General features: G+C 43.7%; 1 protein-coding gene across 1 annotated transcript in view; it reads left to right on the top strand.

Annotated features, from left to right (window-relative positions):
* LOC143786365 (carboxypeptidase O-like) overlaps nt 1–27026 on the top strand; it is a 207495-nt gene extending 180469 nt beyond the window's left edge. Inside the window, exons 9-11 of the mRNA XM_077275701.1 lie at nt 7292–7494; nt 19831–19915; nt 26606–27026. Of these exons, the coding sequence (XP_077131816.1) occupies nt 7292–7494; nt 19831–19915; nt 26606–26880 (563 nt within the window). The 3' untranslated portion in view covers nt 26881–27026. The remainder of the gene's footprint in view (nt 1–7291; nt 7495–19830; nt 19916–26605) is intronic.
* Nucleotides 27027–27562: the final 536 nt, after the last annotated feature.

Genomic DNA, 27562 nt, shown 5'->3' with positions numbered 1-27562 from the left:
TAGGCCTTCGAAGCCTGTCTGCGGTCCCTCCTTCCACTAGGCCTCCACTGACCAGACCACTGCTGCCCGTGTACCCCTGGAACCAATTTTAAAGTGCCTACAGCCAGCCCATTTTATTGTGTTAGGCCTTCGAAGCCTGTCTGCGGTCCCTCCTTCCACTAGGCCTCCACTGACCAGACCACTGCTGCCCGTGTACCCCTGGAACCAATTTTAAAGTGCCTACAGCCAGCCCATTTTATTGTGTTAGGCCTTCGAAGCCTGTCTGCGGTCCCTCCTTCCAATAGGCCTACACTGACAAATGTACACCTGACAACAGACACATGGACCTGTAGGCATGGCCACGGAAGGTTACGTGTCCTTTGTGGCTCAATGGGTTAATGTATTGGATGCATGGTCCACACAGGGGACAGCCTGCTAAGTCTGTCTGCAGTCCCTAATTCAAGTTGTCCTCAACTGAATAAAGCTGAGCTTCTACCTTCCGGCTCTGATTAACTGCTGTTTTTAAACACATTGGTGGTTCCGGCCTACTAACGGTGTCTGCCCCTGCCTGGTGTTGCCCTCAACTGAATAAAGCTGAGCTTCAACCTTCTGGCTCTCATTAAGTGTTTTTTAAAAAACAAAATGGTGGTTAGGGCCTACTAACGGTGTCTGCCCCTCCCTGGTGTTGCCCTCAACTGAATAAAGCTGAGCTTCAACCTTCTGGCTCTCATTAAGTGTTTTTTAAAAAACAAAATGGTGGTTAGGGCCTACTAACGGCTTCTGCCCCTCCCTGGTGTTGCCTTCAACTGAATAAAGCTGAGCTTCTACCTTCCGGCTCTGATTAACTGCTGTTTTTAAACACATTGGTGGTTCCGGCCTACTAACGGTGTCTGCCCCTGCCTGGTGTTGCCCTCAACTGAATAAAGCTGAGCTTCAACCTTCTGGCTCTCATTAAGTGTTTTTTAAAAAACAAAATGGTGGTTAGGGCCTACTAACGGCTTCTGCCCCTCCCTGGTGTTGCCCTCAACTGAATAAAGCTGAGCTTCTACCTTCCGGCTCTGATTAACTGCTGTTTTTAAACACATTGGTGGTTCTGGCCTACTAACGGTGTCTGCCCCTGCCTGGTGTTGCCCTCAACTGAATAAAGCTGAGCTTCTACCTTCCGGCTCTGATTAACTGCTGTTTTTAAACACATTGGTGGTTCCGGCCTACTAACGGTGTCTGCCCCTGCCTGGTGTTGCCCTCAACTGAATAAAGCTGAGCTTCTACCTTCCGGCTCTGATTAACTGCTGTTTTTAAACACATTGGTGGTTCCGGCCTACTAACGGTGTCTGCCCCTGCCTGGTGTTGCCCTCAACTGAATAAAGCTGAGCTTCTACCTTCCGGCTCTGATTAACTGCTGTTTTTAAACACATTGGTGGTTCCGGCCTACTAACGGTGTCTGCCCCTGCCTGGTGTTGCCCTCAACTGAATAAAGCTGAGCTTCTACCTTCCGGCTCTGATCAACTGCTGTTTTTAAACACATTGGTGGTTCCGGCCTACTAACGGTGTCTGCCCCTGCCTGGTGTTGCCCTCAACTGAATAAAGCTGAGCTTCTACCTTCCGGCTCTGATTAACTGCTGTTTTTAAACACATTGGTGGTTCCGGCCTACTAACGGTGTCTGCCCCTGCCTGGTGTTGCCCTCAACTGAATAAAGCTGAGCTTCAACCTTCTGGCTCTCATTAAGTGTTTTTTAAAAAACAAAATGGTGGTTAGGGCCTACTAACGGTGTCTGCCCCTGCCTGGTGTTGCCCTCAACTGAATAAAGCTGAGCTTCAACCTTCTGGCTCTCATTAAGTGTTTTTTAAAAAACAAAATGGTGGTTAGGGCCTACTAACGGCTTCTGCCCCTCCCTGGTGTTGCCCTCAACTGAATAAAGCTGAGCTTCTACCTTCCGGCTCTGATTAACTGCTGTTTTTAAACACATTGGTGGTTCCGGCCTACTAACGGTGTCTGCCCCTGCCTGGTGTTGCCCTCAACTGAATAAAGCTGAGCTTCAACCTTCTGGCTCTCATTAAGTGTTTTCTAAAAAAAAAAATGGTGGTTAGGGCCTACTAACGGCTTCTGCCCCTCCCTGGTGTTGCCCTCAACTGAATAAAGCTGAGCTTCTACCTTCCGGCTCTGATTAACTGCTGTTTTTAAACACATTGGTGGTTCCGGCCTACTAACGGTGTCTGCCCCTGCCTGGTGTTGCCCTCAACTGAATAAAGCTGAGCTTCAACCTTCTGGCTCTCATTAAGTGTTTTTTAAAAAACAAAATGGTGGTTAGGGCCTACTAACGGCTTCTGCCCCTCCCTGGTGTTGCCCTCAACTGAATAAAGCTGAGCTTCTACCTTCCGGCTCTGATTAACTGCTGTTTTTAAACACATTGGTGGTTCCGGCCTACTAACGGTGTCTGCCCCTGCCTGGTGTTGCCCTCAACTGAATAAAGCTGAGCTTCAACCTTCTGGCTCTCATTAAGTGTTTTTTAAAAAACAAAATGGTGGTTAGGGCCTACTAACGGTGTCTGCCCCTGCCTGGTGTTGCCCTCAACTGAATAAAGCTGAGCTTCAACCTTCTGGCTCTCATTAAGTGTTTTTTAAAAAACAAAATGGTAGTTAGGGCCTACTAACGGCTTCTGCCCCTCCCTGGTGTTGCCCTCAACTGAATAAAGCTGAGCTTCTACCTTCCGGCTCTGATTAACTGCTGTTTTTAAACACATTGGTGGTTCCGGCCTACTAACGGTGTCTGCCCCTGCCTGGTGTTGCCCTCAACTGAATAAAGCTGAGCTTCAACCTTCTGGCTCTCATTAAGTGTTTTTTAAAAAACAAAATGGTGGTTAGGGCCTACTAACGGCTTCTGCCCCTCCCTGGTGTTGCCCTCAACTGAATAAAGCTGAGCTTCAACCTTCTGGCTCTCATTAAGTGTTTTTTAAAAAACAAAATGGTGTTTAGGGCCTACTAACGGTGTCTGCCCCTCCCTGGTGTTGCCCTCAACTGAATAAAGCTGAGCTTCAACCTTCTGGCTCTCATTAAGTGTTTTTTAAAAAACAAAATGGTGGTTAGGGCCTACTAACGGTGTCTGCCCCTCCCTGGTGTTGTCCTCAACTGAACAAAGCTGAGCTTCCACATTCTGGCTTTCGGCCTATACTATCAGATATTAAACTGCATTTGGCCTACTAGTGTGGTTAGGCCCTTGAAACAGTGTCTGCTGCTCTTGAGTTTGCTACTCCACTGAACAAAGCAATGCCGCCTGTTTAGTCCTGTTACCAATTTTGATCTGCATTTAGCCTACTTTATTCTTTGGCCCTATATCTGTTTCCTCATCATCCTGCCCATTGCCCAGCCACTGCTAGATGAGTCTGCTGGTACATTGACCTAGACCACTACATTCCCCTTGTACTCTACACAGCCAGAATCTGACCCTGCTGAAAGTAAGGTTCCCCTTCCCGCATATTATACCACCTTACACAGGGACAAAGAGGAAGGTGCAGATGAAAGTGCAGGTTCCTTCATCAGGTGGGGGGGCATACTCGTTGGCGACGTCACTGGCACAGGGCCACTCAGAGTACGCAAAAGTGTCGCTGCTGGTGGGAGGCGCCCCCGCCATGCAAACACACCGCCGTACTTTGAGGGGCCCTGTGCCAGTGCCAATGCGAACGAGTGGGCCCCCCCTGCTTGCTCAGGATCACAGCACTTGCAACGTTGAAATACTTACCTCTCCCTGCTCTACCGCCATGACGTAGTCCATGTTTCCTGGGCCCACTAAAACCTTGAACCAGCCCTACCCCCACAACTTTTGCCAAATGACCCCCAATTTCCAGTGCCCAACTATTATTATAAAGTTAATTAAGATTGACAAGCTTCAGAAAACAAGAATGGATGTTTTTGGCAGTAAAATGTGCACTGTAGGTGTTTTCCTGGCCTCCACTCACTGCCGGCTATGCTTCCCCATTGACTTGCATTGGGTTTCGTGTTTCGGTCGATCCCCGACTTTTAGCGATAATCGGCCGACTTCACTCGACTCGACTCTGGACTAAATCGGGTTTCACAAAACCAGACTCGATCTTAAAAAAATGAAAGTCGCTCAACCCTAGTATCTACCACTCTAAGGTCTCTGTATAGTGGTAATATTGGTCTTCATCTATTTAGTAACGCCATGGACATCTGCTGGAGTTCTCCTATAGATACTATAGTCATTATCATTTGTACACCTGAGTCAATAGATTTCATTTTATCTGTAATAACAAGTATAATGAGCAACAATGAAGTAACTGCAGAGCAATAACAATAAAGTATTGTGTAATATGGAATACGTGTTATAAAAACCTATAACCAATCTTACATTCTAGGTGTCATGACATGCAATTCACTAAATGTAAATAATAAAGTATTATCTACAATGCTAAAGTGTAACCAGCAATTTCATTTATATTTAATAAATCAATAGTATATATGAAAATATGCAACTTTATAATATATCTTTATCAGAGAAATTTGTTTCACTAGGACTGATCATTTATTCTCAAAATTCTCAGTGCTGGCGGAAAATCTGTGTTCAGTGAAGACACTTTTCCATTACTGAGATAGTAGATGGCAGATACTACTGATAAGATTCTACCTATATATGAGGGGGAGAGAGGAGCTCAACATCCAACTTCTCCCTCTTCTTCCCTCCTTGCTTCTACATTGAAAATGATCAGTACCAAATCATCTCCTGTCTCAGTAACACAACAATCTGTCTTCACTGAGAACAGATTTTCCCCATGAATGGAGAATTGTGAGAATAAATGAACAATCCCGGCAGAGAACAGATTTCTCTGAAAAGATATAATACAAAGTCTCTTATTTTCATGTGTACTAATGATTTATGAAATAAAAATGTAAATGTTAGTAACACTTTAATAACAGGCAGAAGCACTTAAAGGGAACCTGTCACCACGTTTTTGGAAGATGGGATAAAAATAGCGTTAAATAGGGGCAGAGGTGGGCGTTACATTAGTGTGTTTGTTATGCGTTTATTACCCACCTAAGTTGCCGAAATACCTTTGCAAAGTCTCCGTTTTCGCCTGTCAATCAGGCTGGTCTGGTCAAAAGGGCGTTGTCTTCCCCCAGATTTTGCGTAGTTTTCCGTTGGTGGCGTAGTGGTGTGCGCATGCCCAAGGTCCCGAATCCTCTGCCAGGGGATTTAAAAGAGCGCGCTGTTCGTTTTCATTGGTGATCGGTGGGCGCGGCCATCTTCCTTTGGCCGCGCGTGCGCAGAAGCGGTGCTCTGCTGGCCGCGGCTTCAGGAAAATGGCCGCCGCGATATCCATCTGCGCACGCGCGGCATCCCGCGGCCATTTTCCTGAAGCCACGGCCAGCAGAGCGCCGCCTCTGCGCACGCGCGGCCAAAGGAAGATGGCCGCGCCCACCGATCACCAATGAAAACGAACAGCGCGCTCTTTTAAATCCCCTGGCAGAGGATTCAGGACTTTGGGCATGCGCACACCACTACGCCACCAACGGAAAACTACGCAAAATCTGGGGGAAGACAAGACGCCCTTTTGACCAGACCAGCCTGATTGACAGGCGAAAACGGAGACTTTGCAAAGGTATTTCGGCAACTTAGGTGGGTAATAAACGCATAACAAACACACTAATGTAATGCCCACCTCTGCCCCTATTTAACGATATTTTTATCCCATCTTCCAAAAACGTGGTGACAGGTTCCCTTTAACTGCCGTGTTTTACTGTTTTGTTATCAGGGTGTACCACCAATCTTGTAAACATGTGCTACCAGGTTGGGGGTCCATTCAGATGTTTTCTGTGCTGAACTCCAGCTATACCAGGGATTCTGGGCTTCAAAAGGAATTTTAATTAGTTCTGTCACTTCTTAGCAATATGTAATTTACTCCCTTCCCATATGTTAAACTGTGGAATTCTACTACTAAAAGAGGTTTAGAATGTCAGATTTTTTTCCTACTGGAAGTTCTGTGTGATAGAGGGGGAGGAGGGGGGGTGAATGCCCCTTCAAAGGAGCTGTATTATGGATCTTAATGTTTTCTATGACAAAAGCCATGTGGGATATATGCTAATGTGCTCTCAATTAAAAACTCTGGCAGCACAAGTATGACTCTTACATGTGAATAGGCCCTAACAAATAGATGGAATATAAGAATAAGGCTTCTTTCACACTTGCGTCGTTTGGCCTCCATCGCAATGAGTCGTTTTGGGAAAAACGCATCCTGCAAATGTGCCCGCAGGATGCGTTTTTTTCCCATAGACTTGTATTGCCGACGGATCACGACATATGGCCATACGTCGCGTCCATCGTGCACTGGATGCGTCGTGTTTTGGCGGACCGTCGTCACGAAAAAACTTTCAAGGGAACGTTTTTTCGTACGTCGGATCCTGCATTTCCTACCGCGCATGCGCGGCTGGAACTCCGCCCCCTCCTCCCCGGACTTTAGAATGGGCAGCGGATGTGTTGAAATACTGTATCCGCTGCCCATGTTGTGCCGAATTTTCACAACGTCCGTCGGTACGTCGCGCTGATGCTTAGCGACGGCCGCGTACCAACGCAAGTGTGAAAGAAGCCTAACATGTCCCAGTACCAGTGCAATCTAGACTCGATATCTACTTCAAGTTCAGGTGAATTTTAATCATTCGTGATTCTACATTGTATGAACATTGAGCAGTACGCGGTAATATTTGCATTTATTTGTTTAAAGAGATCATTACTTAAAATGGTCCTTGGCTATCATAAATCAGGCACTGGCTGTATGATTTCAGCCAGGTATAGCCGAGATCATACAGTCAGTACCTGATTCATACTGCTCATGGATCGGACATCATGTATCAGCTGTCAGGTTCCCTTTAAATATTATCCCATACAACTAATCCACTCACAATTTTGACCAATGATTATAAATGGTAATTAAATGTGGTAATATAATAAAAGTCATCATTTTATTGAATGGAACTGTTTAAACATTTACATTTTTGTTAAGAACATTTTTAGTTTTCTTATCATTTGGAGCTGAGTCAAGATGTTTTTATCAGTAATAACAAGTATGAAGAGCAGCACTAACAGCAATAAAGTAATGGCAGGCCAATAACCATAAAGTAATACCTTCAGTAATATGGACGTGGGTTGTAAAAACCTATGACAAGCATTACATTCTAGGTATCATGATCTGCAGATCAGGGAGCATAAACCATACAGTATTGGCAACAATGTGAATGACAGCTAGAATCCTGATGAAATCACATCACTGTCTTATTTTACTGTCTTTATCAAACTGTTTTACAGCTGTTGGCGCTTCTATGAACTGCACCAGCAATATCTTCTGTGGGTCATCAGCTGTTTCTGAACCGGAAACCAAAGCCCTGTCAGGTCTTATAGAAGCAATTAAACAAAATGTTATTTTTTACCTCACCATTCATTCTTATGGAAAGATGATTCTCCTTCCATATGGATACACATATGAACCTTCTAAAGACCATGAGATAATGGTAAGTATTATAGTACATTAGTATCATGACAACTAATAACAATGATATGGATAAGATATGGATTTAGGATATTATTCACACTCTAGGAAAGCAAAGAGAATAACAAAAATAAATGTAACCGTAGACTTAGAAATGGAAGTTAATTATTAAAATACATTTTATGGAAAATAATAACTAAACTAAGGAAATCAATTATTTTGATTTTTGGCATATTTACATGTTCAGGACTTTTAATGAAAGTTTTGAAGTCAAAGACCATGAATGTATTCAGGAAAAGAAAACATCTCTATCTTTTCTATATAATTTTTGTCTGTATATTATTATTATTATTATTATTCTTTTTTATAGCGCCATTTATTCCATGGCGCTTTACATGTGAAATACGGGGCAAATCTAGACAAATACATTAAACATGAGCAAAAACAAGGCACACGGGTACATAAGGAGGGAGGACCCTGCCCGCGAGGGCTCACAGTCTGCAGGGGATGGGTGAGGATACACTAGGAGAGGGCAGAGCTGGTTGTGCGGCGGTTCAGTAGGTTCAGGATCACTGCAGGCTGTAGGCTTGTCGGAAGAGGTGAGTCTTCAGGTTCTTTTTGAAAGTTTCTATGGTAGGCGAGAGTCTAATGTGCTGGGGTAGAGAGTTCCAGAGTATGGGGGAAGCACGGGAGAAGTCTTGGATGCGGTTGTGGGAAGAAGAGATGAGAGGGGAGTAGAGAAGGAGGTCTTGAGAGGATCGGAGGTTGCGTGTTGGTAGGTACCGGGAGATCATGTCACAGATGTATGGAGGAGATAGGTTGTGGATGGCCTTGTAGGTCATTGTGAGGGTTTTGAACTGGAGTCTCTGAGCGATAGGAAGCCAGTGAAGGGCTTGGCATAGGGGAGAGGCTGGGGAATAGCGGGGAGACAGGTAGATTAGTCGAGCAGCAGAGTGTAGGATGGATTGGAGTGGTGCCAGAGTGCTAGAGGGGAGTCCAGAGAGTAGGAGGTTGCAGTAGTCGAGGCGGGAGATGATAAGGGCATGCACTAGTGTTTTTGTGGTGTCACGGTGACTAATTCATTGCTTTGGCTTCAAACAGAACTGCCCCTAAGGCCTGCTCGCCAGACTCAGTAAAAGGTCCATTACAGTAAGACACACCAAATGTGTGTGCATCCACCAAAATGTTTATGTCACTTTTGAGGTGCAAAATTTTCAGAAATTTGATGGGCAGGCTGGCCTGAACTGGCATAAAAATGGCAAACTGAAAAGAGCATGATGCCCCAAGAGAACCAATAACAACAACACAACATAACAAAATATTATGCAAACTAGAAATTTATTGATAAAGTACAAAAATACTAAAAACAAACAGGTGTATGAGGATGTGGTGTATGACTACTATGAACACCATCAGGAACACGCATAAGTGCAACAGTCACAAGGGTACAATTATGAAGCCCTATGGCGTAGTGATACAAGTAAAACTGGCAGTATTGTATACAATATGGAAGTACCACGGGGTGGGAAAAGGGGGACACTATATGTGTCTTAATAACTAGTGTCTTAATGCATGAATATCCCACCATTACCCAGCACCCGCCCCTATTGCAACTGCCCGAGAACAGAATGTTGTAACTGAACCATAGGCTACCAGCTAAGCTTACCCATGTATGCGATGTCCTGTATGTGGTGTCCAAGGGAAATGCCCCGACGCACGTTTCGCGATTGTCGCTTTTTCAGGAGGCAGTGTAAATGTGGCAAACTGAGGGGTGTTTTGTATCATTGTAGCAGCTGCTGCTGATTAGCATTGGTGATGAGCGGCGCATGCGGGTGGACACACTAAGGCACGCCGCGCTACTTCCGGCCATCCCAGCGGTGCACAGAGAAGGGGAATATCCCCGTGACGTCATCAGATCTGTGCGTCGCTGTTACAGGATGCCGTTAGGGGGCGCGGCCTATCCAAGAGTCCATCACGCATGCGCACCACCAGCGGCCATTTTGGAAAAGGGAATAAGTGCTGGCAAGTCGGAAATAAGGTAAAATATAACTGCACACTTATAGAAAAACATAAAATGTATATAAATTTAACCAATGAACCCTCGCTAACATTACAGCACAATGAATCATAAGTGATTAACATAAGACTGATCATGATATGCTGGACATAAAAGCAAGATATAAATAACATAGATATATACATAATGTTCTATAAATACTAGGAAGGTGGCGAATGTTGCCACTTCCCATCTGATGTATGATCAGAAAAGGTGCTCCCAGCAAGTATACGGCCTCTTCCAAATGGACATACTTAGGGTGACATCACCAGCAGAACGATGTAGAAGGTGCAATACAGCTAAAACCAAAATGTGAAAGAAAAAGACAATAATTAAAAACACTAATTAAAAACAGATGAAACAGAGGAACAGTATTTTGATGCAAGAAAACGCACCTATAGGAAAGGGACAAACGATAATTTTTCATTAAGGCCATTTGGGGCCATAGTCCCCAGGAGCACAATCCAGCGGCACTCAACTTGTGCTAACATACGTTTGAGGTTACCACCCCTATTGCCCAAATGGACCCGATCAATCCCCCGTACCTTAAATGTATCAGGGTTGCAATTATGGTATGTTTTGAAATGTCTTGGGATCGTTTTAAGTTCCAAGATGTTATCAATATCCCTAGCTGCCTCAATATCCCTGACATGTTCTCAGACCCTGACACGACAGTTGACGTAGAGTCCCTCTACTCCAGCATTAAACATGACGATGGGTTATAGGCGGTGGAGTTCTTTTTGAGCATGAGTAACCTTGACCCCCTGATGCGGGCCCTGGTCCTGGAACTTTTACACTTCATTTTAACACACAATTTTTTTCTATTTAAAGATCGGTATTTTTTACAAAACCGCGGCACTGCCATGGGTGCGGCGTGTGCGCCCTCGTACGCTAACCTCTTTCTCGGATATTGGGAGAGAGAGGTTTTTGGGGAGGGCGCATGCGCCGCCTCCCATGTGCAGTGCTGGTACCGTTTTATTGATGATGTGTTGTTGATTTGGCAGGGTCCCGAGCCGGCTCTCCTTGACTTCATCCGTGAGCTTAATCAAAATAGCCGTAACATCCGGCTTACCCATCGAATAGCTACCAATGACATAGATTTTTTGGACATTAAAACAATGAGGTGTGAGGATGGGATTATACAGACGGATGTATTCCGTAAGGAAACATCGGTTAATGCCCTTCTTCATTCTAGCTCAGCTCACACTAGGTCAACTATACGAGCTATACCAGTGGGCCAGTTCCTTAGAATGAAGAGAGTCTGCTCTGCGGATGGGATCTTTGAGCGCCAGGCTCGGGACCTTGCTGATCGGTTCCGGGACCGGGGCTACAGCAGGAGGGTCATTAAAAAGGGTTATTTACGTGCCAGGAGCTCCCCTAGAGACCAGTTGCTCTGCAGACCGCCCAGACCCACTCCCGTTGAGAGAGATCAGCCGTTAAGGTTTATCTCTACCTTCAACAACAGATGGGACGATATTCGGGAGGTTCTGCAGAGACACTGGTCTGCATTAAAAACTGAGCCCACCCTTAACAACATCTTGCCGGACCGCCCCCTTCTTACAGCAAGAAGGGGGAAGAGTCTTAAAGACCAGCTGGTGAGGAGTCACTACGTCCCTGCACCCCCAAGAATTTTTGGTTCAGGACCACCAAGGTGGGGTTGCTTCCCATGCGGCTCCTGTAAGGCATGTAAAAACATCATTAGAACCACGTCCTTTTCTGCGGCTGGAGGGGGTAGGGACTTCCGGATCACAAGTTATATATATCGTGCAGCACCACCTATGTGGTGTACTACGCCACTTGTGCGTGCAATTTAATCTATGTAGGCCTCACATCTCGTGAGCTTCGTGTCAGGGTCCGAGAACATGTCAGGGATATTGAGGCAGCTAGGGATATTGATAACATCTTGGAACTTAAAACGATCCCAAGACATTTCAAAACATACCATAATTGCAACCCTGATACATTTAAGGTACGGGGGATTGATCGGGTCCATTTGGGCAATAGGGGTGGTAACCTCAAACGTATGTTAGCACAAGTTGAGTGCCGCTGGATTGTGCTCCTGGGGACTATGGCCCCAAATGGCCTTAATGAAAAATTATCGTTTGTCCCTTTCCTATAGGTGCGTTTTCTTGCATCAAAATACTGTTCCTCTGTTTCATCTGTTTTTAATTAGTGTTTTTAATTATTGTCTTTTTCTTTCACATTTTGGTTTTAGCTGTATTGCACCTTCTACATCGTTCTGCTGGTGATGTCACCCTAAGTATGTCCATTTGGAAGAGGCCGTATACTTGCTGGGAGCACCTTTTCTGATCATACATCAGATGGGAAGTGGCAACATTCGCCGCCTTCCTAGTATTTATAGAACATTATGTATATATCTATGTTATTTATATCTTGCTTTTATGTCCAGCATATCATGATCAGTCTTATGTTAATCACTTATGATTCATTGTGCTGTAATGTTAGCGAGGGTTCATTGGTTAAATTTATATACATTTTATGTTTTTCTATAAGTGTGCAGTCATATTTTACCTTATTTCCGACTTGCCAGCACTTATTCCCTTTTCCAAAATGGCCGCTGGTGGTGCGCATGCGTGATGGACTCTTGGATAGGCCGCGCCCCCTAACGGCATCCTGTAACAGCGACGCACAGATCTGATGACGTCACGGGGATATTCCCCTTCTCTGTGCACCGCTGGGATGGCCGGAAGTAGCGCGGCGTGCCTGAGTGTGTCCACCCGCATGCGCCGCTCATCACCAATGCTAATCAGCAGCAGCTGCTACAATGATACAAAACACCCCTCAGTTTGCCACATTTACACTGCCTCCCGAAGAAGCGACAATCGCGAAACGTGCGTCGGGGCATTTCCTTTGGACACCACATACAGGACATCGCATACATGGGTAAGCTTAGCTGGTAGCCTATGGTTCAGTTACAACATTCTGTTCTCGGGCAGTTGCAATAGGGGCGGGTGCTGGGTAATGGTGGGATATTCATGCATTAAGACACTAGTTATTAAGACACATATAGTGTCCCCCTTTTCCCACCCCGTGGTACTTCCATATTGTATACAATACTGCCAGTTTTACTTGTATCACTACGCCATAGGGCTTCATAATTGTACCCTTGTGACTGTTGCACTTATGCGTGTTCCTGATGGTGTTCATAGTAGTCATACACCACATCCTCATACACCTGTTTGTTTTTAGTATTTTTGTACTTTATCAATAAATTTCTAGTTTGCATAATATTTTGTTATGTTGTGTTGTTGTTATTGGTTCTCTTGGGGCATCATGCTCTTTTCAGTTTATTAAACATATATGTTTGGGAGTTTGCCCCTCCCCCTCCTTTTTCAGTGGAGTGCAATGGGCACATCCTATGGAAGGGATTTTGTCATTTATGAGTATATCCGCAAGATTGGTATTTCTTTTTGTATAAAAATGGCAAACGTTGCAAAATGTTTGTAGAATTTTGAGTTGACAAAACTGATGAATCGTAGCCAGAATGTTTTTTCTAACCCAGAACCTTGTGGCCAGCAGTCAGTCGCAACATCTTACATTTTCCTAAACTAAAAGATGTACAGGGTGGGCCATATATATGGATACACCTAAATAAAATGGGAATCGTTGGTGATATTAACTTCCTGTTTGTGGCACTGTAGTATATGGGAGGGGGAATACTTTTCAAGATGGGTGGTGACCATGGCGGCCATTTTGAAGTCAGCCATTTTGGATCCAACTTTATTTTTTTAAATGGGAAGAGGGTCATGTGATATCAAACTTATTGAGAATTTCACAAAAAAACAATGGTGTGCTTGGTTTTAATGCAACTTTATTCTTTCATGTATGTTAGGCCTCTTTCACACGTCCGTGTCTCCGGTACATGTGGTGACCGTTTTCACACGTACCAGAGACACGTACACACATAGACCCATTCAAATAAATGGGTCTGTGCACATGCTAGTGTGTTTCCACGGACCGTGTGTTGGTGTGCCCCACACATAGACATGTCCATTTTTTACCATCAGCACATTTTTTCAACAATGGTGTCCTCCTTGGTTGTCTCCCATTAAGTCTACTTTGGCTCATACAACAATGCATGGTGCGATATGACACTGATGTTCTTTGAGCCTGAAGTTCACCTGTGACCATTGTGGGTTTTTATGTCATTAAAAGAGGGGTACCAATATTGTCCCTACTGTGAAACATGGAGGAGGCTCTGTCATGTTCTGGGGCTGCTTTGCTGCATCGGGGAAGGGTGTCTAGAATCTGTGCAGGGTACAATGAAATCTCAAGACGATCAACCTATTCTAGAGAGAAATGTGCTGCGCAGTGTCATGTCAGAAAGCTTGGTCTCAGTCGCAGGTCATGAGTCTTTCAACAGGGTAATGACTCAAAACACATAGCTAAAAACACCCAAGAATGGCTAAGAGGAAAACATTGGACTATTCTGAAGTGGCCTTCTATGAGCCCTGACCTAAATCCTATTGAGCATCTTTGGAAAGAGCTGAAACATGCCATCTAGAAAAGGCAACCTTCAAGCACGAGACAACTGGAGCAGTTTGCTCTTGAGGAGTGGGCCAAAATTCCTGTTGAGAGGTGCAGAAGTCTCATTGACAGTTACAAGAATCATTTGATTGCAGTGATTGCCTCAAAAGGTTGTGCAATAAAATATTAAGTTAAGGATATTTAATCCGTCCAGGCCTATTTCATGAGTTTTATATTTTATAAAATTCTGTGGAAGCATGGTTCAAAAGCAATGTCTGACTTTCATTTGTTCATTTTCATAGATTTTGTATTTATTATTACTTTTGTCAGATTCAAGTTATTTCTGTGACCATTGTGGGTTTTTCTGTCATTAAAAGAAGGGTACCAACAATTTTGACCATGTGTGTATAGCCACATACACTGCCTGCCTACCTATCACTGATATCTATATACCCTGTAATTAGTCCTTAGTAGGACTGTTGGTTTAGCTGGATTTGTGGATTCTACAATGGTATACCAACACTAACTGATACCTCACCTATTCTGTCCCTAGCTCAGCAGCACCTCTCCCTACAGTGTTGATTCCAGAGCTGAGTGTGACAAGCAGGGCGGTGCCAAGTCTGATATAGACCTGAAGACGCTGTGCAGCCAGCCAATCCATGTAATGCCACAACCAACATGGCTGCAGCATTACAGTGCGTGGCAGACAGTCCCTGCATGTTGATTGGTGCTCTAAACAGCGACAAACATGCAGGGCGGGGACCCGAACTCCTGCTGAGCAACCCCAGAAATGCTCGGCGCTCGCTTATCCCTAGTGTCAATAACTTCGCTAACACACTGCAACAAAATTTAAATAGAGGCCAGAAATGGCAGAATTTTGAGTACAATTGTATGTGATCCGTGTGAAGGACATACCACAGTTTTGAAAAGCTGGCCTGTAGGTAACTATTTTTACCAAAACAGGTGTCAATATCTTCGCTAACACACTGCAACAAAATTTAAATGGAGGCCAGAAATGGCAAAATTTTGAGCGCAATTATTATATGATCCGTGTGACGGACAAACCACAGTTTTAAATAGATGGATTTTAATGCTGTAATATGGAAAGAATCTGACTGTATTCTGCAGTGCCAACAAGAAAATGGAGCAGAAAAACGGTGTTCTCTGGGTTGCTTTTTATTCAAATAATCAGGATTAAGATCCCAAAAAAACTATTCCTGGCCCCTGATACCTGGGGCTATGTCTAGAAATATCTGTAATAGTAGCAGCATACAGAACTGGAATGGACCCCCTTGCTATATGCTCTGAAGTCTAAACCTACACTGCCTGCCTGCCTGCTTAGCACTGATATACAGCTGTGGCAAAAATTAAGAGACCCCTGAAAAATGTTCTGTTTGTTTGATTTTTCTCTTTATAGGTAAATTTTGAGTAAAATTTAAATTGTTCTTTTATTCTATAAACTTCTGACAACATGTCTCCGAATTTCCAAGCAATACATTTTGTATTTTTTTCTGACAAAAGAAAAATGGTCAAAATAAAAAAAACAGTGCTTTAAGACCTAAAATAATGCAAAGAAAACAAGTTCATAATCATTTAGAAACAACAATGCTGATGTTTTAACTCAGGAAGAGCTCCGAAATCAATATTTTGTGGAATAACCATAAATTTTAAACACAGCTTTCATGCGTCTTGGCATGCTTTCCACCAGTTTGTCACACTGGTTCTGGTGCAAAAATTTAAGCAGTTCTTTGTTTGATAGCTATTGACTATCCATCATCCTCTTGATTACATTCTAGAGGTTTTCAATGGAGTTTAGGTCTGGAGATTGGGCTGCCCATGACAGGGTTTTGATGTGGTGGTCTCTTAATTTTTGCCAGAGCTATATATGCAGCTTTATTAGTCCTCAGAAGGACTGTTAGTTGAGATGGATATGTGTATAATATATGGCATACCCACACCAAGTAAGAGCCAAGCAAATCTCTCCCTAGCTCAGCAGCAACTCTCCCTACACTGCCAGATTCCATAGTAGACTGTGACGAGCATGGTCGCCCAAGGTCTGATATAGACCTGATGACGCTGTGTGGCCAGCCAATCACTGTAATGCCACAATCAACATGGCTGCGGCATTACAGTCTGTGTCAATCCCTGCATGTTCATTGGCTCTCTAAAGAGCGCAAAAAATGCAGGGCGGAGACAAGCTCCAGTCGAGCAACCTCAGAACTACTCAGCGAGCTCAGAGCATCGCGAGCAGTGAGAAGCTTGGGTGAGTACTGAGTAGTGGCGAGGATGCCCGCTCATCAGTAGTGTCAGTGAATGCGCTGCTGATGAATGTAGTCCGATAATCAATATACAATGCTCAAAAAACATAAAGGGAACACTTAAATAACAGAATATAACTCCAAGTAAATCAAACTTCTGTGAAATCAAACTGTCCACTTAGGATGCAACACTGACAATCAATTTCACATGCTGTTGTGCAAATGGAATAGACAACAGATGGAAATTATTGGCAATTATCAAGACAAGCTCAATAAAGGAGTGGTTCTGCAGGTGGGCACTAAAGAACATATCTCAGTACCAATGCTTTCTAGCTGATGTTTTGGTCATTTTCGAATGTTGGTTGTGCTTTCACACTCATGGTAGTATGAGACAGACTCTACAACCCACACAAGTGGCTCAGGTAGTGCAGCTCATCCAGGATGGCAAATCAATGTGAGCTGTGGCAAGAAGGTTTGCTGTGTCTGTCAGCATAGTGTCCAGAGGCTTGAGGCGCAACCAGGAGACAGGCCAGTACACCAGGAGATGTGGAGGGAGCCGTAGGAGGGCAACAACCCAGCAGCAGGACCGCTACCTCAGCCTTTGTGCAAGGAGGAACAGAGGGAGCACTGCCAGAGCCCTGCAAAATGACCTCCAGCAGGCCACAAATGTGCATGTGTGTGTACAAACGGTTAGAAACCGACTCCAAGAGGATGGTCTGAGTGCCGACATCCACAGATGGGGGTTGTGCTCACAGCCCAACACCATGCAGGACTCTTGACATTTGCCACAGACACCAGGATCTGTAAATTCGCCACTGGTGCCCTGTGCTCTTCACAGATGAAAGCAGGTTCACACTGAGCACATGTGACAGACATGACAGAGTCTGGAGACGCTGTGGAGAGTGATCTGCTGCCTGCAACATCCTTCAGCTTGACCGGTTTGGCAGTGGGTCAGTAATGGTGGGGGGAGGCATTTCTTTGGAGGGCCGCAGAGCCCTCCATGTGCTTGCCAGAGGTAGCCTGACTATCATTAGGCACCGAGATGAGATCCTTAGACCCCTTGTGAGAACATATGCTGGTGCGGTTGGCCCTGGGTTCCTCCTAATGCAGGACAATGCCAGACCTCATGTGGCTGGAGTGTGTCAGCAGTTCCTACATGATGAAGGCATTGAAGCTATGGACTGGCCTGCCCTTTCCCCAGACCTGGAATTCAATTGAACACATCTGGGACATCATGTCTCGCACCATCCACCAACTTCACATTGCTCCACAGACTGTCCAGGAGTTGGCAGATGCTTTAGTCCAGGTCAGGGAGGAGATCCCTCCAGAGACCATCTGCCGCCTCATCAGGAGCATGCCCAGGCATTGTAGGGAGATCATACAGGAACGTGGAGGCCACACACACCACTGAGCATCATTTTCTTGTCTTTAGGCATTTCCATTGAAGTTGGATCAGCCTGTAATTTCATTTTACACTTTAATTTTGAGCATCATTCCAACTCCAGACCTCCGTGGGATATTAGTTGTGATTTATGTTGACCATTTTTAGGTTTTATTGTTCTCATAACATTCCACGATGTAATGAATGAAGATTTTTAACTGGACTATTTCATTTAGTGATATCTAGAATGTGGGATTTTAGCGTTCCCTTTATTTTTTTGAGCAGTGTATTTTACAAAGGCTTTATTGGTCAAGTTTTTAAAGTCAACGCATTTCAATATCATATACAGGACTCCTTCATTAGGACAAAACCTACCCGGGTCTCCAAACAAAATCATTTTGTTTGGAGACCTGGGCAGGTTTTGTCCTGATGAAGAAGTCCCGTATATGACTTTGAAACACGTTGACTTTAAAAACCTGACCATTAAAGCCTTTGTAAAATATATTGAATTATCGGACTACATTCATCAGCAGCGCATTCACTGACATGCTACCCGGATTCCATAAGAGTCCTAAGTAGTAGTCCTAAACCAAATGTATGGGAGAAGCCTCATAATGGTAATTGTCACTATGTGTATATGAAACTATTCAGCCCAATGATCAGGGTATAGGTAAAGTGCAAGTGCATTAATACAAGTAGATCATATGTATATAGTAACTTTAAACTGAGCATATAGAGAGCTAAGGTGCAAGTGCATAGAAACAGATAAATTAAATGCAAGTGCTTTAATACAAATAGGACATATGTAGTAGCCTTGACCTATGCATATAAGAAGGACTCAGAAGATTAGCACCATGTCCATCCAAAAGAGGGATTAAATGTATATAATATCTACTTACAGCCACAAATTATTTAAAGATAGGAGGTAACCACGAGCCCTGTAGCTGCATCCCAATGATGCCATTTTGACAGGCTTCTTCCAGGGACTCCAGATTCTTAGCACTGAATTTAGCATCTCTATATGTTCGGCCTTTGAACAATTTACAAATATATAACCTCACATGAGCCTCTGCTTAGCTTTCTGATTCCTAGCTTATTTTTAATTGTATTTTAGATTGAATCCTTAATATAAATTGTATTTTTAAGTAACTCCAAGCATATGTCTCTTCATAACCTGTGGTTACTTTTCCTCAGGTAGTGTTGTGTTATTTCAATGTTGATGTGATGTGCACAAATTTGTGACTATTGTGACAAGTGTGGTAATCTAATGGATACAGTAGATGAATGTTGCTATTAATCTACTTACTTGGAGGCCAAAATTCTGTTGTTAAACACTCTAATAAGTCACAATACTTTTGTTCAAATTGGTAAAGATATAAATATATGAGACTTTTGACATTTTAATGCCAGTCCTGGACAGCTGTGCCAATACAGGCAGCACTTGCTGGAACAGAGCTTGGCTTCGCCCTCCTGTCAAATTCACATACAGTTATGCCTCTTTTGTGGCTTAACTTACTTAAAAAAATGTAGTCAAGACAGTGTCTAGAGTGTAAATCTATCAGAGGCACATGTCAACTAAAGCAACACTCCAATATTTTTTTTATTGCAGTGCTGAAGTGGTATCGCTAATCTAAGTTCCCTGTCCCTATTTTTAAACTTATCAGCCATTGTCTTTAGCTGTTACTGGCGCTGTTCCGGTTGGTCTCCACCAGTTTGTGACCTGCTGGATCCCTCCAGTGTTTGCTGGGTGATCTGGTAGTCACAACTCAATATAAGTCTAAGATGGCCAGATTGAGGCCCTCATAGACATTGAGGGCTTGTGACCAACTTTCGGTCAGTCAGAAGTTGTGGGTCACAAGATGATGGTGCGGGACTGGAGAGACGCTGCGAAAGGACGATGGCTAGTGAGTGTAATGCCAAAGGCAGGACACTTACATTAGTAGTAGCACTCCAGTGCTGAAATTTAAAAAAAGTGAAAGATGGGTGCTTTAATACGTGCACTTAAGTCATTACGTGGCATGAGCCTCTTAAAGAATTAGGGCTTTGTACTCCAGCGAGCTCATTCATTAAGACTCGAGTGCTTAACACCAGTCTTAATGAAATGGCCACTTAGTGCTTTGGTAAAGAAGACAGTTCTTGCTTAGTATACACTTATATTTGTTTTTTCTTTCTCAGATGGATGTTGCAAACAAAGCTAATGCAAAAATGAAGGAAAAACATAATAATGAATACCAAGTAGGGTCTTCATCCATCGTCATAGGTGAGTAAATGGATGATAGACTGTAATGGATTTAATTAAAACTCATGTGCTCAGTATTATAAAAAATCACCAGCAGTGGATCTCAAGATAAAAGGAATTCAAAGCTCATATGCAGTTCAGTGATCGAGGTGTGTAGGCATACTTCTTAGTAAGTTCTTGTACCAGATATGGCAAGGCATTTCCACAGTTCAGTGCCCCAGAGGTCAGTGAAGCCAATATTCGCAAACAAGTAACCAACACAATATTCAATAAACAAATAAAGCTGCACTCTGTAGTGCTAAAGCATGCAAATATGACAACACAATGCACAATATCAGACAAATTAAGAAGCTTTATAGGCATGACAATACAAAAGCCATGAAACATCCTTTTACCTCTTGCCACAGAGCAAAACATTGTAAGACACTCGTACACGTTAGAGCAGACATATTATGCAAGAATTTCAAGGCTGAGAGGAAGCAATATGTGTCTTGGCTTCAAATCTTTCAAAATTTCAATATAAAAGCACAAATACATACGCAGTGTTACCCAATGACTATTACTCCATGTTTCATACAATTATACTAACAATCCAAGTGCCAGAACTTCTTTGACATAATAATTCCTGGCAAGGCTAAGGTCACACCGGTGTGTATTCTGTCATCTGAGTAAATCAGGCCGATCATGCTAATCAGACTCTCATCAAACTCTGATCAGCATAGTGTGATACGATTCTCTCAGATGAGGAGATGATGGAAAACAATTCTTCATCTTCTCTATTCTGTCAGTCTCTGAAAATCGGACTGCATAATCCGATCATAATCATTAACAGGTGTGGACGAGTGTGATCTGAAAATTGTATCCTATATTATAGAGTATATAAAACAGTTACTAGCTATAAAGGGCCTGTACAAGACATTAAAGGCTGCATAACCAAAATTCAAACAAAGTCCACACTAAGTCCCTGCGTTAGGTCCTGTGGTAATAGTGGTGATCAAAGATGAGGTAAATACCGCAATCAAAATAACAAAGACATGGCAAAACGCGCATAGAGGCGGCAGGTCGGGGTCTTTTCACCCTCCAGATTATGTAGGTATTAGCCCGCACAATTATAGTATCTATTCTCTTTTTGCACAGCAGGCACTTTATATGCTGTATTGCACTACTAATCTCCACCTCACACGAGAATGCACTTTGCTGCTACGGAGATTTTAAGCTTACAATAGATTCTTTTGTTTACATTTGCATTTGCACTTTATTTTCATGCTGCTGTTAGGAGCCTGTGTGTATATTACATTGTCCTTTCTTCTATGATCTTCCTATGTGCACCTGCACTTTGCCTTCATTCTGTTATTAGAATATTGATTTCTTATTATTTATTATCTGATGAAATTAAATTTTTTTGACTGTTGGCTATACCTTCATGTTATTAAGGCTAATTTCACACTAGCGTTTGCATGAGCTGCGGAGGGCTGCGGACTTCCTCCATGAAGCCCCGCCCTTGGCCGCACCTCCGCCTCTAGCTCCGCCTACTTCTGCATGCGGCTGGCTTGTGGCCTGTGTACCTATCTTCAACATTAGGTACGCAGGTCGTGCCGCAGTATGCGGATGCTTCCGCATGCATCGTTTTGACGATGCGGCGAGCAGCGTAAACGCAGCTTGTAGCAATTTCATTTTTTGGCCGCATCGTCAAAACGACACATGCGGAAGCATCCGCATACTGCACACGACCTGCGTACCTAATGTTAAAGATAGGTACACAGTCCGCAAGCCGGCCGCATGCAGAAGTAGGCAGAGCTAGAGGCGGAGGTGCGGCCGAGGGTGGGTCTTCAAGGCGGAAGTCCGCAGCCCTCCGCAGCTCATGCAAATGCTAGTGTGAAACTAGCCTAACCCATACATTGTTCTCCTTTTTCTTGGTAGTGTTACTTTGTTCAATAGTTTTGCTATTTTTAAAAATAAGTGCTTTAATAAAATAAACTTTAAATGGTTGAATATACTCGTTTACCCTCTCGTTTGATTTAACACCTTGAGTAGGGTCTTTTGGCGATAATCAAAATAACAAACATAACAATGAGAAGCAACCAAGTATAAAACTTAAATGGCAAATACCCACAAGAACTCAGGAAAAAATGACCCAACATGGGGAAAGGATAGGGGTTATGATAGACATGGCTATATGCATGGCCCATGAATCAAAAAGACAAAACACGAGTGCATCACAGCATGCGTGCAGCTTCATCAGGGAGAGGAATAAACAAATAAGGCTCTATATATAGGCGATAATCTCATTAACCAACTGTATTACCAGTGGCTGCAGAGTTGTAGGAGAGAACTCATGTAGACAGGATATCCATTTTCTAAGGTTGCGCAGGCGTAGTTGTCGCAACACTAAAGGGCAAGCTGCTTTCCCATATATGTATGGCGCATGCGTGAATAAGCAAATATATAACCCCATCACTGAATATGATGTACACCTATATGAGCTGGGCTAGTGTCAGAATGATTAGTACACACAGGAGCAATACAGCAAACATCTCATTAAGTGCAGTGAATATTTATTAGCGCAAGGCTGTTGCCAAGCACACAACTACATGCATGCGTGGGTCACCGAATTATGAATTTGAGAAGAATTCAGGCAGAGCTGATATCAGGCACATTGTCTGTGCACACCCTATGCCCATAGAAGAACAGTAAGAATGAAGCTCACTGCCAAGCATATATCCATGCGTGCACTAGTAGGAGAAAATAAACTATGCCAGACATGAGTTTACATGATAGTACACATGTGTACAGAGGGAATGAGTAGTGGTCCGCATAAGACCACTACTCATATGTATATACACAGTTATGTATACTATATATGTATTTTATGGAAGGTCGGCTCACTCAGATGCTCCCTTAGGTAGGGGCAGGAGCACGTTTGGTTAAAGTCTCTGGATGGTTTATTGCGTCATAAACCAATAAGCCCAAACTAGTAACAGAAAACAGCCTTTCTGACTCAAATGAAAGTAAAAAGTTCATATAAAGTCCTTCCCAGTATGGCTTCCGCCTTCTGGGACAACACATATGGCACCTTTGCAGGAGCTTAATTCTGAAGGCCTCTTTCCTCCACACAACACAGACAGAAAAAAAACACTAACTGAAAATTTAACTCCCTCCGGCTACACCCTTGAGGTGGAGATATGGTGAGCAGGCATCCCTCCCATCTCTTGCCTACTCACATGAAAGCCAGACTCTAGGAATGACTGATTTTCTCTCAGCACCTATCATGCTGGAGGAAAACTTATGGCTTTCACATCACGCAGGATAATAACCTTTGCGACACATATCTCCACTCACATGCCGCACCATTGACCATGTCACATAATCCACTCTTGCCAAAAGCCAGGGACTTTGACACCTTTGGACACAAAACAGGGAATTTGGGAGAGGGCATCTGCATTCCAGTGTACCTTCCTGGGTGTGTGTTCCATGTGGAACCTGAAATCCTGGAGGCCTAAGAACCACCTAGTCACCCATGCATTCCTACCCTTTTTCTCCCTTAGCCATCTCAGAGGGGCATGATCGGACACAAATTTGAACCTCCGGCCTAGTAGATAATACATTAAAGTATCCACAGCCCATTTTATGGCTAGACACTCCTTCTCGACGATGGCATATTTCTTCTCGCATAACGAGAGCTTCTGGCCCAAATACAGGGTGGGATGTTCTTCTCCATTTATTTCTTGAGATAGCACGGCTCCCAAGCCAACTTCAGATGCATCCGTCTGGACCACGACCTCTTTGCTCAAGTCTGGTGCGACCAGAACTGGATGTTTACACAGAGCCCACTTCAGTTACTGGAACGCCATCTCTGTATCATCAGTCCATTTAACTATTGTTGATTTTGGTGCCTTTAAGAAGAGCTGTCAGTGGTGTGCCGATTATGGCGAAACTTGGAATGAATCACTGATAATACCCACAATTTCATGAAATGCCCTCACTTGCTTCTTGGAAAGCAGTTGTGGCAACTCTTGAATCACCTCGATCTTGATTATTTGCTGCTTAATTTTGCCCCTATGGACAAAATAACCTAGGTACTTGGCCTCTTCCTTCCCTATGGCAGACTTTTTTGGATTTATGGTGAACCCTGCATTTTTTTAAAGCATCCAGAACCGCCTGTACCTTTGGCAGATGACTAGCCCAGTTATGGCTAAAGTCCCCAATGTCATCAAGGTTCGTTGTGGCATACTTCTTATGCAGACCCAGGCTCCAATCCATAGCCCTCTGAAAGGTTGCCGGGGCCCCCTGCAGACCGAAGGGCATCCTGGTGTATTGAAAACACTCATCAGGCGTTGAGAAGGCTGTCTTCTCCTTGGCACTCTGGGACATGGGAATTTGGCACGGGAGAAATCTTGCATGTGATTGTGGGAAGAGGAGTTAAGAGCGGAGTATAGAAGAAGATCTTGTGAGGATCCGAGATGGCGCGCATGTAGGTACCGGGAGACAAGGTCACAGATGTATGGAGGAGACACGTTGTGGATGGCTTTGTATGCCACGGTTAGGGTTTTGGACTGGAGTCGTTGGGTAATGGGGAGCCAGTGCAGGGATTGACAGAGGGGAGAAGCTGGAGAAAAGCGGGGGGACAGGTGGATTAGTCGGGCAGCAGAGTTTAGAATAGATTGGAGGGGTGCAAGAGTGTTAGAGGGGAGACCACAGAGCAGGAGGTTGCAGTAGTGAAAACGGGAGATGATTAGGGCATGGACTAGGGTTTTTGCAGATTCTTGGGTTAGGAATGTACAGATCTGGGAAATTTTTTTGAGTTGAAGTCGGCAGGAAGTGGAAAGGGCTTGGATATGTGTTTTGAATGAGAGATCAGTGTCAAGAATTACCCCGAGGCAGCGAGCTTGTGGGACTGGCATTATTGGCATTATTAACATAGGAATTTGCATTTGATTAAGTATATTTTAATATGTTGATGTGTAAATACAGATGTCATATGGATGTCACACAGATGTAAAATACAGATACACAGATAACAATACAGATGAAAATCATCCAAGTTATTACACTCTCCTGACCTCAACCTTAGGCGAGATTCATTATGATTAATACAGATTTATCTTTTTAAAATACAAATGGCTCTCTTCTTTGTTCTGGACAGTACCTGTAGCCAGAATAGGGTTTGAATTGCCTATTTCAAGTGCCATTAACTTGATTATTTGGACATTGTGGTAATTAATAACTACCGTATTTTTCGGACTATAAGACGCACCGTACTATAAGACGCACCCCAAATTTGGGGTGAAAATTGCAGAAAAAAAGATTTTTTATAAGATGGGGGTCCGTCTTATTGTCCGAATTTAAGATCTCTTACCTGAGGGCAGGCAGTGGCAGAGCAGGGTCACAGGAGGCATGGTGGTGGCAGAGGTGAGGTGATGCTGAGGTGCGGTGGGCGAAACGGCGTGCACCTGAGCAGGGTCCCATCCTGCTTAGGTGGGCGACGCCATGGCCTGGTGTCCATGGGGAGGTTGCTGTGGCGGCGGCAGATGTGCGATCACTTCCTCAGGTGGCGGCGGCCAGGGTCCCTTCCACATTTGAGGTGACGCCACAGCAGTAGTGAAGGAGAGCAGCAGAGCTGGGTGAGTCACGGTTTTCCTGGTGGCGGCAGGCTTACTGGCATTGTGGCGGCGACAGAGGTGCGGGGATGATGTGGCGCGGTGAGCTGTATGGCGTGAGCAGGGTCCCGTCCAGATTTGAGGTGAATCCGCGGCCCGGTATTGATGGAGAGCAGCAGAGCTGGGTGAGTTAAGGATTTCTCCGGAGGTGGCGGCCATCTTGCTGAGGCCGCGGGTGCGCAGATTCACTACTCTGCGTCCCAGGGCTTCAGGAAAATGGCCGCGGGAGGCCACGCGTGCGCAGATGGAGATCGCGGCAGCCATTTTCCTGAAGCCGAGAGCTCAATCTGCGAACTCGGCTTCAGGAAAATGGCCGCCGCGATCTCCATCTGCGCACGCGCGGCCTCCCGCGGCCATTTTCCTGAAGCCCTGGGACGCAGAGTAGTGAATCTGCGCACGCGCGGCCTCAGCAAGATGGCCGCCGCCACCGGAAAATACCGTAACTCACCCTGCTCTGCTGCTCTCCATCAATACCGGGCCGCGGATTCACCTCAAATGTGGACGGGACCCTGCTCACGCCATACAGCTCACCGTGCCACATCATCCCCGCACCTCTGTCGCCGCCACAATGCCGGGTAAGTCTGCATTCCAAATATAAGACGCACCCCCCATTTTCCTCACAATTTTTTTGGGGGAAAAGTGCGTCTTATAGTCGAAAAAATACGGTATATTTCATGGTCTATATGTGGACTGGAATGCATGGATTGTTTTGGGGTCTTCCAACCTGAATTTACAGCCTAATAAGCATATATGAAGCTGTAAGTTTCGGACATAACACCAAGGTTTTATCCATTAAGGTCCACATATGTACCATGAAATATAGCCTGAACCTGATCTAATAGAGAGCTGAACAGATTCTATGGAACAAGAGTTGTTTTCTTTAACCAACCTTCGCTAAAGGGAAATTAATACGGAACAGAATTCAAAATTATAGAAGAATATATAAAGTTAAGTTTCTCAGTGAGTTTATTAAAAATCTATTTCAGGTGACAATATGCAGACTATATTTTGTGATCACACTGTAATCAACATTTTATCGCCTTTTACATTGTAGATTATTTTGATTCTGGCTCATCCGGTGACTGGGCAACTGAGATTGGAATAAAGTTTTCATATACCTTTGAGTTAAGAGACAATGGTACATATGGATTTGTACTTCCAGAAGATCAGATAAAGCCCACCTGTGAGGAAACAACAACGGCCATAATGTCAATGGTAGAATACGTCCATGAGAACTACCTTGAAAACAGTGCTGTGGTTATCGTATCTTTGTGGATCAATGTAATCTTGGCAGTGGCCACAAGCATGTACTCTGCACTAAAGTATTAATTATATCAATAATTATTTAAGCCTATTCAAAAGTCTAATGTGTAAAAGAAAAATAGTCTAATTCGGTACTGTTTGAAAGATGAAATTACAATAAATTTGCACTTAATGTTTGCTGTTTTAAGGTAAAATGCGTATTATAACATTGATTCTGTTTAATTTAGTTTTATATTTATCTTATATTTTTTAAGCTGTAAAGTTATATATAATAATCCTTTATTATCTACTTGGTGGATCTCAATGAGTAGTGATTTATTACACTAACCCATTAACACATCCAGTTGTGGAACTTAGCATTATTCCAAAATCTACTAAATTAAAATGTACTTTGTATGTGGGAAAATCCATTGATTTAGATGCATCTTACAGTGGGTGTGTGCCTCCACCAGAAATGTTACTTCAGTCCTAGGTAAGCTGCAACTTTTTATGAATTTGTTGAGTGAGCTTCACCTCACCCACTTAGGCAGAGGTTGCCAACACCAAACCCCAAAAGTTGTGTATAGTGCAAGTGATCAGATGATCACAGGTTTTAATCCCCTTTGAGAACTAACAAATACATTTGAAAGTGAAAAAATGTAAAAAATATGAAAAAAAAAATATATATACAAGTTCAAATCACCCTCCTTTTGCCCCATTTAAAATAAAATATTAAAAATTAGGCATATTTTGTATTGCTGCATTCATA

Source organism: Ranitomeya variabilis, chromosome 7 (genome assembly GCF_051348905.1).
Source record: "Ranitomeya variabilis isolate aRanVar5 chromosome 7, aRanVar5.hap1, whole genome shotgun sequence".
NCBI lineage: Eukaryota > Metazoa > Chordata > Amphibia > Anura > Dendrobatidae > Ranitomeya > Ranitomeya variabilis.
This window is presented reverse-complemented; position numbering and strand designations above follow the sequence as displayed.